The sequence below is a fragment of the Nyctibius grandis genome, chromosome 4 (genome assembly GCF_013368605.1).
Source record: "Nyctibius grandis isolate bNycGra1 chromosome 4, bNycGra1.pri, whole genome shotgun sequence".
Taxonomy (NCBI): domain Eukaryota; kingdom Metazoa; phylum Chordata; class Aves; order Nyctibiiformes; family Nyctibiidae; genus Nyctibius; species Nyctibius grandis.
In genome coordinates this window covers 95,520,484-95,535,035 of record NC_090661.1, presented here as the reverse complement: position 1 = coordinate 95,535,035, position 14,552 = coordinate 95,520,484, and the positions used below count along the sequence as shown (strand labels likewise).

Sequence of the window (14,552 nt, the reverse complement as noted above, 5' to 3'; positions counted from 1 at the left end):
TTGAACACTGTGGCTTGATCCAGAATCAGTGAAATATTTGTCTGACTTTAAGTACATAAATAATCTAAGAACTATTTATCTTCTTACCAAAATGAGCGAGCCTCATTGTGGATATAGATGGGAGAGTATTCATGGATTTCAGTGAGTACTGGACTTGTACTGGGATTCTTTCTCTTGTGATGGTATGCTTAGACATACAGGTAACAATAAGTGTCTGAAGAATTCATCCGTCAGGTTACTCTAAGTCAGTTTAATGATCATCAATAACTCTGGATGTTCATTATCTGGATGAACAGCCTGAACATCCTAAATTTGCATAATCTGATAGGGAAATGTCATGTGAAAAAAATTCTTTGAAGATTTCTATGGCTTTCTTTTCCTGGACAGAGACAAGAAGTGAGAAAAAATCCAACACTAAAAAAAACCATTTAAAACTATGAAATGGAACTGGCCAAATCAACAGAGACAAACAAATACTTCGAGTGAGGATTTGTACTAATTCTAATATAAATATAACTCTTTGCATTTTATCCTTAGGCAGTAGCTTTGCCTTTTTGCTGTGCTTTCTAGAAATGCAGTGAATTAAGAATTCATGTATCAGTTTGGTAATTTTATAGATTCAACGTATCTAGTTTTAACAAAAATAAAAAATATAAATAATATCTCAGCTTAATTGAATATAACGTAGATGGCTACTATTTTAATGAAGAATAGGCTGCCACATATTCTAACTATAAGTACTGATCATTTGCAGTATAGTTAAACAAGTGAGGGAACATACCTTTAAAAATAATAATTTATACTGGAAATTGGAAGAAATATGGAGAATGTCTCTTTTGATCAAAACCTGAATTCTTATTACCATGTTGTGATATCTGTGTGATCTGTTTTTATTTTGATAGGTAAAATATAAGCAAGGTTTTGAGGATACAAAGACTCACTTCCACCTGCCACTGGATATGATAAACTTGGTACATGCCAGGAAAGCCCAGTCTTTGGTCAGTGAACAAGAATACAGACAGCTGCTACACCAGTACACTTCTTTGACTGATGATGTGAGATTGCGGTGTGCCAAGAATGCATACAAACTACAGAGTGAGGTAATTGCAAAACATCCCAGCGATATTTCCCTGTTGGGTCTGATGCAAGGTAGTTCTGTTCCAAATCACGACAGCTGATGGTATGTATTTGAGCAGCAGCTGAGGGATAAACAATGGCTGTTCCCCCTTGACTACATTCAGAAATTAGAAATACATCTTACTGGGAGTTGTACAACATGTGTGATCACACCATACTGAGGGATAAAGTATAGTAGTCTTTGATGATTGGACAGAGAATTGTTTGCAAGTGGGGATGATTGCAATGTTGGTGAAATACTCTTTTTAAGGTCTTGCTAACCATACAAATTGTTTACCAACTGGTATTTGAGTTGGTTTGCACCTGGGTAAAAATCATGTGCACTTCCACAAGAAAGATGCCTATTGTTAAAAATTTGATTTGTAAGAGACTTGTAAACTCTGGCCCAAGACATAACCATTGAAATTCTGAGAAGGATGTGTTTAGCTCCGTACGTAATCATGAGTAAAATTAACTGGATAATGCCTTACAAAATCGAGGTTAGGCTGTGTCTGTAGGCACAGCCCTGAACAAAGGGCTTTTAATAGATTATGTTGCCTCTGGAGACCTCAGGAGGGGCTATATCTTAAATACAAGTCTGGCCTCAAATTGCTGCTGTATATCAGTTTAACACTTTCAGCCAGCAGTCTTAAAGATGGCAGACTGTGTTCAAACAGGTGTAAACATCAGATGCCAGTTCTGCTGCCCTAACTGGGATGGAAACACTTGTAATCAGAGATTCTGAGGCAGGTTTCCGTCCATGCCGTTCTTCTGAGTTGGGAGTGAAATGCTGGTTGCCAGCAACATGTCTCTGCACAATTTAACTCTCTTAACAGCTGGTGCTAATAGCTGGCAAGGGGTGAGGACCAAGCTCTAGCCTTGTCCTCTCTTACGTTCCGACTCGCAAAGGATATTTCCTGTACACAACACCATGATGTCTTTGAGTCTAGAGATTAGCCCTGGGCAGACACAGATGGAAGAGGAGTTGGTTCTCTTCCATTTCCATTATAAGTGGTTGGCTGAACCAAAACACCTCATGAACTAAAGCTAGTTCTCCCCTCGGTAAACAGTAGAAGTTTCCACATATTTATCAAGTAGGCAAATCTGTGCTTTACTAGTTATTTGGTCTTTATAGCTCTTTTGAAGCAGAAAATAAGAGGATCCTCCTCCTCACTCTTCTCATCATCAAATGAAATAATATTTGTCGTAATGTATCTACCAGTAACTTACTGGTAACTTTTTGGAAAAGTAATATTTACAATACGTCACTGCTGGGTTTGGTGGTTAAAAAAAATATTTTAACAAAGTCTGTACAGTGGCTTAGTGCTATTTTTTCCTTAGTGTTTCCTACTTATATTATGACTATTCAGAACTGTTCAAAAGCAAGGCTATTTTGTCTGCAATTCCACTTATTAAAAAGTTACCAGCTTTTATTTAAAAGTATTTTCTTACATTTTTCTAAATAGGTCTTATTTTATATATATTTATAAATAAATAATATGTAGCTGTGATTTATGTATTATATATGGAGAAAATTGATGTATCTAGGGAAAGTTTTTTCAAGGTTACAAATGGAAGTTAGGAGACCAAGTATCATTTGGTGTTCATGAGACTTAGTACTCTTACATCTGTACTGTAGATCTGTCAGTGCTGTATGCACACAGACACATACATAAACACTAGAATGTAGGGTAATATATATAAACTCTCTGTGGTAGATAGTACTTTTAATGGATTTATTTGAATACCGTTATTGTGTATTTTTGGATGAATAAATATAGGGCATCTCAAATGCAAACTTGTAATTAATTCTGCTTGGTTTTCCTTAGAATTTATACCGGTCTGACATGAACTTTATGCGAGGAGTTGGCTGTATTACTCCAGGGGCCCTAGAGATTGAAGGAAAGAAGAAAGCTTCTGAACTCATCAGCGAGGTAACAAAAGAGGGTTTTGATTTCTCCACTACAAACAAGAGTTTGCCAGATGTCTTTCTATTAAACTGGGCTGGCAAAGTGACTCACTGGATAATGCTAGGCTCCCTCCCCTTGCGTTTGATCATTCCATTCGTGTCCTAACTGCAGATGGGTGAACCTGATGGAGTTCAAGGTTTTGCAGACTTTGCTAACTGTTTTCGCAAGTCTTTTCTCCTGTGTTTCCGACCCAGAAGGTGGTTATTTTATGTTATTTATTTTAGATTTAAAATGGATGTTTTCAACTAAAAATAAGGCTGTGCCTATATCTAATAAGTACCTTGTACCGTTTCTCCAAAATTAGACTGACCTGCGGAGTACCCAATACATTACACTGTCCTTAGCTCTGCTCTTGCTTTACAGTCTTAGTCTGTTTTTCACTTGCTGCTTTTCTGTGCTATTATTTTTCCCTCTCTGTAACTGGATTTTTATTTCCTCTGTCATGTTCTCTTCTTACAGTCTCTCATAGTTTCAAATCTTGGATCTATTGCCCATATTCACATAGGTGTGAAATTAAGAAAAATAAGTGTTCTTCCTAGTTGTGTTCTAGTGAATGGATCCCTGCTTGCACTGGTCTTGCAGTTATTTTATTCACAATTCTGATGTAGGACCACAGGCCAGGTGGAATGTCATTTTTCTCACAAAAAAGTTCAGCGGGCTTGTGCAGACCTTCTCTCTGGATTGGATTGCCTTTACTGTAATTCCACTAGCCAGGGTTAATGACAGCAAGGAGTGAAATAACCTCATTACGGTGTTCAGCATAGCAGCACTTTTTTCAGGTTTTTTTTTTTTTAAACCTTATTCCTTATTTACTTTTCATTTCGCCTGTGAGACTTGAATGCATCAGATTCAGAGTAGCAAAAGGTAAATTAGTCTAATGGTTAATAGACACATACCCTTTGCAAAGTAGAGTTTTAAGCACAAGAAGCAATACTAGACCACTGGTATTAGAAAAAGTCCCTTATATGACAAGACAATTTAGTTATTCTGTTCATTTTTCTTTGTGTGTGAACTCAGAGTAAATATCGTCAGCAGCCACATTCCTTCAAGTACACATCGGTGACAGACTCTCCTGGCCTCCTTCATGCAAAATTCAGCAATATGATTGCTAATGAGGTAGGCTCTCCTAACGTGAATCGGAAAATATGCTTTTCAAAATGCAGTGAGATAGGAATAGAGGAGTGGGAAAGAGAAAACTGTTCTGAAAGCAAAATGCATCAAAAAGAAAGCAAGCATCACTGATATGCGTTTTTTCACAGTTAGATCACATTTTATTATTTCCAATCATGTAATACCATTTTCAGTTCAATCTCTTTTAAAAAGCTTAAATAGTACCCATACAACAGAGTCCCGTTAACAGGATTTTTTTGCATGAAACAAAGCCTCAAAGATCAGTTCTGCACGGTGTTCTTGAGGTAGCTCATTTGCATAGTGTGGTCCACTTTAGAGGGCTCCTAAAAAAAAAAAACCCACTTTTCTAATTTTTGAAAAACAAGACAAAACCCATAGGCAAATTGTCAAAATCATCTGTCATAACATGAAGAAAAACCCAAGTTAGAAAATACAGCCAGTTTAGCAGGAATGCCTGCCCTTTTATTTAACACACATTCATGGCACCCTTAATGTACTTAGGTCCAATTTTGGCCTGCTGGGAACATATCAATGCAAGGCTGAGAATGTAGTGGGGTGGCATCATGATATATGTATAAAGATTAAAGATTTTTATGCCCAGAAAAAAAACCCCGTGCAATTGCAATGGCATATTCTCAGCTGGTTTTTGTGCCGAGTAACTATAGTTGTTATAATCATAAACAACTTAAATACTGCTGTTATATTATGGAAACAATAGAGAAAATTAATTGCAATTGTCTGTTTTTATTCTCTTTCCTAGCGCCTGTATAAAGCGGCGGGAGAGGACAGTCAGCATCACTATACACCAACACTGGGTCTGCCTGAGTTTACACGGGCAAGAATAAATGCAGCCAACCTCAGTGATGTAAGAACTTGTTCTGTATTTCTTATACTTATTTGGGATGGAGGATGAATTGTGCAGTGGCAAGGAAGATGAATAAGTAGAGGACTTTTTAGATCTATGCTATTTATGCTTTCTCTGATTTGATTATAATGATATCTATCTCCATTAGCATGTATACAGTTGTGAGTAAATTAAACCTATATAAAGAACGCAATATGTTCTGTCTGAGTTAGTAGGATTTTCTGAAGATAATTTAAAAAAATCTTTTGAGTATGAAGAATAAGACTATAACACAGAATAACAAATGAAACAAGGCTCCTTTGTTTGTTCCTTTGTGCATCTAAAAGTGAAACAGCAATCTACATGTGCCTTTCCTACTTTAGGCAAAATACAGGGAATCTTGGCATAATCTACGTGCTCAAGGCTACAAGCTGACAACGGAAGCACTCCCGTTGCAGACTGCCAGGGCCTCCAGAGAAATTGCCAGTGATGTGAGTTGAATGATTCAACCTTCCTTCTTGCCTAATTTCTGTTAACTTCATGTAAAACAATGTCTAAAGCAGATTTTACTGAATTAAAGCAACTCCATAACCATGTGAGACAAGTGTGAGACAGAATATATTACTTATGAATGAGATTCTTTGTGTGAATTAAAAAAAAAAAGGAAGAGGAAGAATCGCTGCTAATCGGGAACCAAGCTCGGTTAAACATCTTCCAGTGGGAAATAGCTAGTAAATTAAAGTATTTGCAGACAGACAAATCAGAGGGATTCTGCTCCTTTCCAGACTTTTAGCTCCTCATATTATAAAGTGCCCACTAATTCTGTCAGCGCTGCTCTGAGATGACTTTTGGAAGTGCTTAGTGCTCCTGAATTGAAATGAAGTCAGAAGCTGAGCATTCTTTGAATCTCTGAAAATCAGGAGCTGCCTGTTTAGGTAGTGGAAATTAGTGGATGCTCCTGTAAATACATGTCCCCTTAATTTCTGAAATAGAGGAAACGAATCTTCTTACCCTTAAAAATGTTCTCTCATTTGGATTCTTGTTTGCAAAACACTTAGACATGGTGGTATCCATTTCTCAGAAAGCCTAAGTTCATCCCTTCCTCACAAGAAATTTAAAAATTTCTAGGAAAAAATGACAATTAAGCTAAATTTAGTAAAAAAGTCTTCATTTTGTGTAGTATTTAGTCGCATATTTTATCTCTAATGTGATAAAAAATGAATATATTTCATGTGTATTTTTTTTATGAAGCAACTGTTTCTAGCTGTAATTTATAATGTATACTTAACCATATTTTGCAGAGTGCTTTTGGTTACAGCTTCAGATCTGCTCTAAAGGGTACAAGTCCATAATAGAATTACATCCACTTACAACAGATCTGAATTTGGCCCTTCATCTTGGAAGCACTTTATAAACATTAGCTACTGTAATTTAATCCCCACAACTCTCTTGTGTGGTAGATAAGTGTTATTATCCCATTTCAACTACATTATGAACTCTTCAGGGCCCAGGCCTTCCCTTTAAAGTTCCAAGCACCCTGTTGATGCTGTATAAATAATCATTATCATCATCATCACTATTTCACAGAGAGGATAAATGCAAGATCATAGGAAGAGTCATAGTCCCAGCTAAGATGAGAATGAGGGGTTGCTGGTGCTTATTGTTGTGCTCAGACCACCATCTTAGGCTTCTCAACATAGTTCTTGATCCAGGAAACTGAATTTACTCTTTAAAATAGCTGTGTGGCATTTGCAAATCTGAAGGCTACAGAGTGCATGACGTTTCTCTTTTGTATAGATTTTTTTCTTCTGTTTTTTGTTTGTTTCTCTTATGTTCTCATTCTTGGAGATGGGGATAAAATTCTATGGAAGATAATAAAGTACATGGTCTGAGGTTAAATATGATCACTGCTTTGGACATATTCAGAGAATGTATTGAAATACACTTAACTTTAATGTTGCAACTACTGTAGTATTTAGATTTGAGAGCAATGAGAGATTCAAACAATTACTTTCTAGTGCTGCATACCGTGGCTGTTTTTACAGACAGAATAAATGTTCCAGTGACTTATCCTAAGTCAGTTAGGTAGAGTTTTGGCATTTTTTCACTTTTACCCTTTTTTATTTTTAGTACCAATATAAACACAACTTCGTGATGGAGAGAGGAAAGCACATTGGTGCCAGAAGTGTTCTGGATGACACGAGGTTGCTACATTGCTTGCATGCTGCCAAATTACAGAGTGAACAGGAGTATAAGAAGGGATCCCAAGAAGTGTGGTCTCAGTACCATCTGCCCATGGACATGGTGAATCTTGTCCATGCCAGGAAAGCCCAGGCCTTAGCAAGTGATCAAGATTACAGAAAGAGGCTCCATGAATTTACAGCAGTCCCAGAAGACATGAAGATGAAGTGGGCCAAAAGAGCCCATATGCTACAGAGTGAGGTAAAGACTTTCCTTCTGTTAACAGCAAATTGGATTTAGCGATTACAAAGCTTTGAGTGACTGGCACAAACTGTATGTTGACATTGGGCAGTGTTTTTAGAAAGACCACTTGGAAACTTATGTATGTGTACCAGCAAGATATGTGATTTCTCCTCACATATGGAATATATGTGATTCAGAGGTTCTCGTGTTATGAACCTGACAGAAGATCACTGTGGTCCATGTCACTTATTCTAGAGCTGAGAGATATACACAATCATCTCCCAGCTGTTTGGATCACAGCCAGTCGGTGGTTTGACAGCCACTGCTCTACAAGCAGAATTCTTTGAGCAGAAGGTTTAATGCCCAGGGGTTGATTTGGGATATGTTAGAAGATTATTTTGCAAACAGAAATGGTCATATCAAATAACCAGATCACCAGATGTGTTCACAGAAATTGTTCATGCAAATGTAAGTTCAGGCAAACCTTGATGGTAGAAATGATGGAATCTCAGCATGGGCCACATCCGTGCTCACTTTGCCTTAGCATGTACCTTTGCGCAGGGACAAGCCATTGTCTGTTTGTGCTCTCAAACAGATGTAGATATTGAGTGTATGAATAAAGCTGCATGGATGCCTTGTTTTCTTTACTGGATTAGGAAGCAGAGCAAGCCTTTAATGTGAGTAAAGAAAGAGTAATGTGTCCTCCTAAGAAATGGGGTTAATGAGGAAGCATGCACCAGATAAAATAATTAGTATTCCTGACTTGAACTCACCTCAGAAAATTATTTCAAAGGGGGTTCTTTTACGCCCAGTACAAACAGGTTATTACTTACTGCTTTGAGTCATACTAATTCACTCGTGGGGCCTTCTCTTGTAACTTGCATATGATACATTATTTAATTCCTAGTGGAATGAACAAATGCAAACAGTTTGGCTTTACGATGTGATATGTGCATAGCAAATGAAAAACCTCAAAATGTTAATATGAATCAGGGAGTCTTTTTAAAAAACCTTAATAGCTGTGGATACAAAACTGATAGTTAACGATTTTCATTTTTAACAGCATCGCTATAAATCAGACCTGAACTTCATGAAAGGAGTTGGTTGGATGGCTCTGAGATCTCCACAGATAGAAAGCGTAAAGAAGGCTGGAGAACTCATCAGCGAGGTAACTGATAAATCTTTCATGGGATAGCACGTCTGTAGGAATTGTTTACCATCAAGGCTCCTCATTACATGACACTTACGAATGTAGCTTATCATTTCCTTTTGATGTGGGAGCCTGTTTATACAGGTGTAAGTTACCAAGAAGCAGTATGGGAGATGCAAGTCCACTGTGTGACACCTGCTGAATATTTTCCATTCCGAATGAAACACAAGAGTATAAACAAAACATGTAGCAATAAATAAATGCAGTAAATTCTATTATGAAATTCTAAGCAGGTGGTTAGGGAAGTGATATAGAAAGATGCAGCATTGACAACCACACTGAAGGGGCATTTGCCTGCTCAGTATCATGCATTAATGGAGCAAAATTATAAGCTGTCAAAAGTGTAGTGTTCAAAAGCTTTTTGCATGTGAATTTTCAGTGGGAAGTCCTTATTGCACATACACAAAAAAAGAAGTTTGGTGCCTGGGCACCCCAGCAATGATACAGCGGCATCCCCATTCCCTATCTGAAAGAGCAACTGAGACTGAAGCAGAACAGTATGGTTTTAATACTGTGGCTTCAGGAAGGTGGCTTTTATGTTTTACTCCAGTTATCACACACTTGGAATTGTGATAGAACATTAACAGAAACATCCTGTGTTTTTTTTCATTTGTTTGTTTTTGTTGCCTCCTCTCTCTCTCAGATAAAGTACCGTCAGAAGCCAGAAAGTTTGAAGTTCACTGCCGTGGTTGACTCTCCAGATTTGATCCATGCTAAAACCAGCTACCTCCAGTGCAGTGACGTAGGTTTAATTTTACTATAAGTGATCTTAACTTTTGTTGTACTATAATGCATAAAAGAATTGGTCTCGATATTGCTTCCAGTATCAGTTGCATTCAATGACCTTTGACTCCACAGAGACTGTACAAAGCTGGAGACTCCGAAGCCAGGCACAGATACACCCTGCCTCCCGATCATCCAGATTTTATCCGAGCCCGCCAGAACGCACTTCACATCAGTGATGTAAGTAAGCCTTTTACTTTGGGGAGTTGATTTGGTAACCGTCATCAAGGAAAGCAAGCTTGCTTGGGAATGAAAAACTTTCATGTATATGTAGAAGCCAGATTCTCTGGGCCTGACCAAAACTGAAAAAGCCAGAGGCTGTGGACAGCCAGCATGTTGGTGGGTTTCGGCTGGAGTGATCAGGAAAAGTCTGTTGTTTTTCTTTCAAGGAGTGGTTCTTTCTAGGGCCAGAAGCTATTATTACGTGTTTCAGTCCTTCAGTATAGATACAGTTAGTCACAAATTTAAATCTTTTTACTTATGTTTGGGTCAGGGAGAAGGGAGAATCCCCTTTCCTTGACTCTATAATCCACCTTCGTGGAGCTGCAACACTGTATTGAACTGATCCCTTAGGCACAGTTGTCATCAACCTGGACGCAACTGAATCAGTGAGTGGAATTGGTTTAAAGGATTTTGTTTTCACATTATCCCAGACAGAGGCACTCAGTCTATTCCTAATCTACTGTTCCCTGATTAGATAGCTGTTCTCTTTAACTGTAGAGTCAGAGTGACCTTAGTTTGTAAGAAGCTTTGAGTTCCTTGTTTGGTGATAGGTCCTCACAGGTGAAAGAAACAAATAGGATTTACATCCTTCGAAGCGATAAAGGAAAAGGTAAAAAGGCAAAGGGGTGATTGCACACAAATGAAAGGTCAGCCCTAGACCTGTTAACAGGGTGTACAGTAATGCTTGCATTGCTTCTACCCAGGCTGTCTTGCAGGATTTCTGGCATCTCAGTTTACATTCAAATTAAGCACCACCTAGCACTCAATTCACCAGTAAAACAGAATATCTTTTGAAATGTGAAGTGGATTTTGTGCTTGTTTTCACATGGTCACAAACGTCAGAAAGGATGAATCAAAGACTTAACTGAAAGCAAATGAATAAAATCAGAAAGGGACAGCCAAAAGTGTCAGCTAAGATACCATGGCTGTGTAGCGGGACCTGCAGACTGGAAGCTATTTTAAGAAAGGTAATAATGGAAGAAGAACCAAATCTAGAGCAATTTCTCTTCAGGATGTAAATGTATTTCACATCCTCAAAGTCACATTAAATATGTTAGAACCGGCTGTTATTCCAAATGAGTTAATGAAGCCACGTGTGTCTGGGGATAGAGACAGGGATCATTTGAAAAGCATGAAATAACTGGTATTGAAATTATGGTGCCATGAAACCCAAGACACTGCAAGTGGATGCATCAAAAGAGAGAATAAGGGCAATATCAATGCAATATTGATGTGACTGATGCATCACAGTTTCTAATAGAAATTAAATCACATCAAAACCAACGACATTCAAGTGCAAAAGGAAACCCTGGTGGCACTTTTCAGATGAGGCATTTTATCATTACGGTGAATAGAAAAGAAGTTGAAGTGCTATAAAACTGAATCAAAACCTCGGAGGTGGTACTGATGACTCTTGATACAAATAAGCCCAGTAGGATAAAACATTTATTATTGCAGTTATGGGAGTGCGTTTAAGAAACCGCGGGGGGAAATGACTGTTTTGTTCTTTTCTTTTCAACACAGAAATTGTATAAAACATCTTGGGAACAGACAAGGGCATCTGGCTATGATTTTAGGATTGACGCCATCCCATTCCAGACAGCAAAGGCTTCAAGAGAGATTGCTAGTGATGTAAGAATTGTTCTGTTTCAAACCCTTTCCAACCCTCTTCCCATGCCACCCCCACCCTGTAAAAAATTGGGAAAATTGGTGACCCAGTGAAACCAAATGCCGGTTAAGTGCAAAGATTTCCAACTAAAGGCTTCCATTAATAATGTCCAATACCAGGCTGCTCTGTTTCACTTCAAAGTGTTATTCTTGGGAAGGAGGAGTATTATAATGTAGTTAAATAAAATAGGTACTAGGCTATGAATAGTTAAAGCATGCTCTAGAATAAAGTGGGTCATCTTTGAACACAGAAGACCACAGTTGGCAAGAGAGCTGAACATAGAGGAGCTTCATTGCTTGAGCTGTGTATTGGGTGCACCCAAGAGCGCAACAATAAGAGGACCTCTGATTGCATTTGAGAGATTAGTATTTTGGACTCCCTAAGTCTTTCCACTCCTTTCAAAATTAGCACAAAGGGCATTCTTCTAAAGTGTCTTGTTAGATTATGAGATGTAGTTTGATATCAAACAAACCCTTGGTCTTTGTGCACTACAGGAAGCATTATTGATAGCTAGGGGAGAGTAAGTTATTTCATAACAGAATTTGAAGGTAATCTGAATGTGAAATTGAGATTTTCCTCTGCACTGCCTGCAGTACAAATACAGAGAAGCCTTCCTGAGAGACAGAGGCCAGCAGATTGGATTCCTCAGTGCAAATGATGATCCCAAAATCAGGCATGCCCTCAGAGTGGGGAAACTCCAGAGTGACAACCAATACAGGAGTGGATATGCCCAAAACACGGCACAGTTCCAGAGTCACCTCAACCAGCCAGGATTCCTCCATGCTAAGAGAAGCCAGAAGCTTGCAAGCAATGTTAACTACAGGCAGCCTTTGCACCAGTACACCTGTGATCCTGAGCAGCTAAATGTGAAGCACGCTAAGCAGGCCTACAAGCTACAGAGTGATGTAAGTAGAACTGAGTGACACTGTCCTTCCAAGTGCTAGAAGCTGTCTGTGGCAATGTGCTTTGCACGCCTTACCAATCAACAAAAGCATGTTCTTGAAAGAACTACAGTCTGTTTGCTGAAAATGAACAATTTGTTTATTATTGACCCTGTTGCTCTTTATATGTCCTGTCTTGAATAACGAGGATGTGGTTTGATTAGTGCCAAACAAAATAATACACACTGGTGTGTGTTTCATTCTCAGGTAAAATACAAGTCTGACTTGAACTGGCTTAGAGGCATTGGCTGGACTCCCCCAGGTTCTCACAAGGTCGAAATGGCAAGAAGAGCTGCTGAGTTGGCATACATTCGGGAAATGGGATTGCAAGGTGCTTCTGCTCAGTATGGACCTGGAGTTGTAAGTGGAGTAAACCGTTCCTCTCACAAATCCCAACAGCGCTGCTCTCTAGAGGGCAGACAGGCACGTATCCTGTTTAATGCTTTTGAATGCTCCCTGAAGTCTACAGTTGTCGCCATTATTTGAACAGAATATATATACTTCCCTCACAAAGCTTTGTGTACACCTTAATTTGAAGGAACCTCTCAAGAGAATTCAGCACTGTCATGGCTGGGGAATTCCTGTAGGGACTAGGAAGTGCCGTGGGATAGGATTTATTTATACTATGGGATGTGTTTCCCTTAACTTGTGAGTGTTATCTGATCTCCAAGTGTCCCGGTACCTCCATGGAAAGCAGAAGTAGAGGTGGAAGGCACTCCCTGTACAACTCCCCTTCTCTTTTCCTAATTTCAGCAAGACACATCTGTGTTGCCATGTAATCTCCACTGGCAACTGTATTGACAGGCTCAGTGTAGACTCCTAACAGCATAATGTGTGCTGTGGGAGGCTCCCCAATACTGTGGGAGGCTTTTTGCAAAGGGGGAATGCTCCAGCCTCCTCCATCTCTGTCCAGCCCAAGATGCAAGAAATTACAAGCTGGGATCTTCCAAGTTTTCCTTCTCCCTACCTCCACAGGGATGACTCCCAATCTGCAGTGTCCCTGCACAAGAGAGCAAAAGTCCATACAGAGACTTTGTAGACCCTGAAGTTAGGAAGCATTAAGTTACAATAAAAGAGAAGTTCTGCACTTTATATACTTATTTCATTTAAATTTTAACTTTGGCAACAAGACAAGCAATAAGCCAGACCAAGAGAAACATGACATATTCATGATTTACATTCCCATCTGAAAAGTTACTGAGGAAATAAATTATAACTGTGGTTGAGGAATGCAGGCAGTGGGGACTGCAGGCAATATCTTCTTAAGTCCTACATAAGATAATGATCTGATGGTCCCAGGGAAATCTACAGGTGTGCAATCCACCTGGAACTCAGGTGTTTGCTGGTTTGCCCTTTATTTAGGGTTCAAAATAGAAATTAGGACTTGAGCACATTCAGTCCTTTGATCTGTGTAGTATCTAACTTAGATGAACAGCTCCATTTTTTGCACTTTTCCACTTCATAGGTTTGGTCAGTGAAGAGCAGTGATTTAGATTTTGCCCATTTGTTTGCCAATTGTGGTAATTTTTAATATGCAAATATTTTTATAGAACAATAGTCAAAACCTTGTCCTGTCCACTGGCTGTCCTCACAATTTACTTGGGTTTGATTTTACAGGACCAATTGGAGACAGAAGGATCTCAGCAGGTCACAGTCAACCCTGATGCTTCAGAAATTCTGCAAGTCAAGAGAAGGAAAATGCAGCTGTATCAGAAGTAAGCAGAAACATGACATAACACAAATAGATTTTCATTTTGTCCTGCAAATCGTGTAGCTTTTCCTGTTTTCTGGGAAGCACAATAGATGCCGTCTAAGAACTTTTTGTTTTAAAAAGCAACCTAAACATTGCAATTTATAACATCTTTCTCTTTGTGCGTGGATATTTTATCACTGTATGTATTACAGAATCTGATATTTATTTAAAGCTGTAAATTAAATTAGTGCTAGGTGACTGGCAGGCTCAGCTTTGTACTACAGACGGATGAACCTGATTGGTAGAACATAAAATAATTTGTAATGAATAAATCAGATGAATCTTATTCCATACTTGTAATCTTTGGAGATTTTTATGTTCCTGGGTTATTGGCACCATTGACCTAAGAGAATACAGAAGTGTGATGCAGGTGGCTTAACAGATGAACAAGATAAAGGCCAGTGGAAGCAAAGTTATCATTGACTAACCAAGGGCACACCTTTTAGCGGACATCAGAGAATTTGTTCTTGATTAACAGGATGCATTCAG

The 14,552-nt window shown here is 38.7% G+C and overlaps 1 protein-coding gene across 4 annotated transcripts in view; it reads left to right on the top strand.

Moving 5' to 3' along the window:
* NRAP (nebulin related anchoring protein) overlaps window positions 1–14,349 on the top strand; it is a 52,386-nt gene extending 38,037 nt beyond the window's left edge. For 3 of the 4 annotated variants that reach the window (XM_068399711.1, XM_068399712.1, XM_068399709.1), the window contains 13 exons: window positions 903–1,100; window positions 2,946–3,050; window positions 4,104–4,202; window positions 4,978–5,082; window positions 5,445–5,552; window positions 7,192–7,503; window positions 8,549–8,653; window positions 9,339–9,437; window positions 9,554–9,658; window positions 11,225–11,332; window positions 11,963–12,274; window positions 12,518–12,733; window positions 13,928–14,349. In XM_068399711.1, coding sequence (XP_068255812.1) covers window positions 903–1,100; window positions 2,946–3,050; window positions 4,104–4,202; window positions 4,978–5,082; window positions 5,445–5,552; window positions 7,192–7,503; window positions 8,549–8,653; window positions 9,339–9,437; window positions 9,554–9,658; window positions 11,225–11,332; window positions 11,963–12,274; window positions 12,518–12,733; window positions 13,928–14,029 — 1,974 coding nt within the window. In that variant the 3' untranslated portion in view covers window positions 14,030–14,349. The remainder of the gene's footprint in view (window positions 1–902; window positions 1,101–2,945; window positions 3,051–4,103; window positions 4,203–4,977; window positions 5,083–5,444; window positions 5,553–7,191; window positions 7,504–8,548; window positions 8,654–9,338; window positions 9,438–9,553; window positions 9,659–11,224; window positions 11,333–11,962; window positions 12,275–12,517; window positions 12,734–13,927) is intronic. The other variant, XM_068399710.1, reaches the window with a different exon arrangement.
* The last annotated feature ends 203 nt before the right edge of the window (window positions 14,350–14,552 follow it).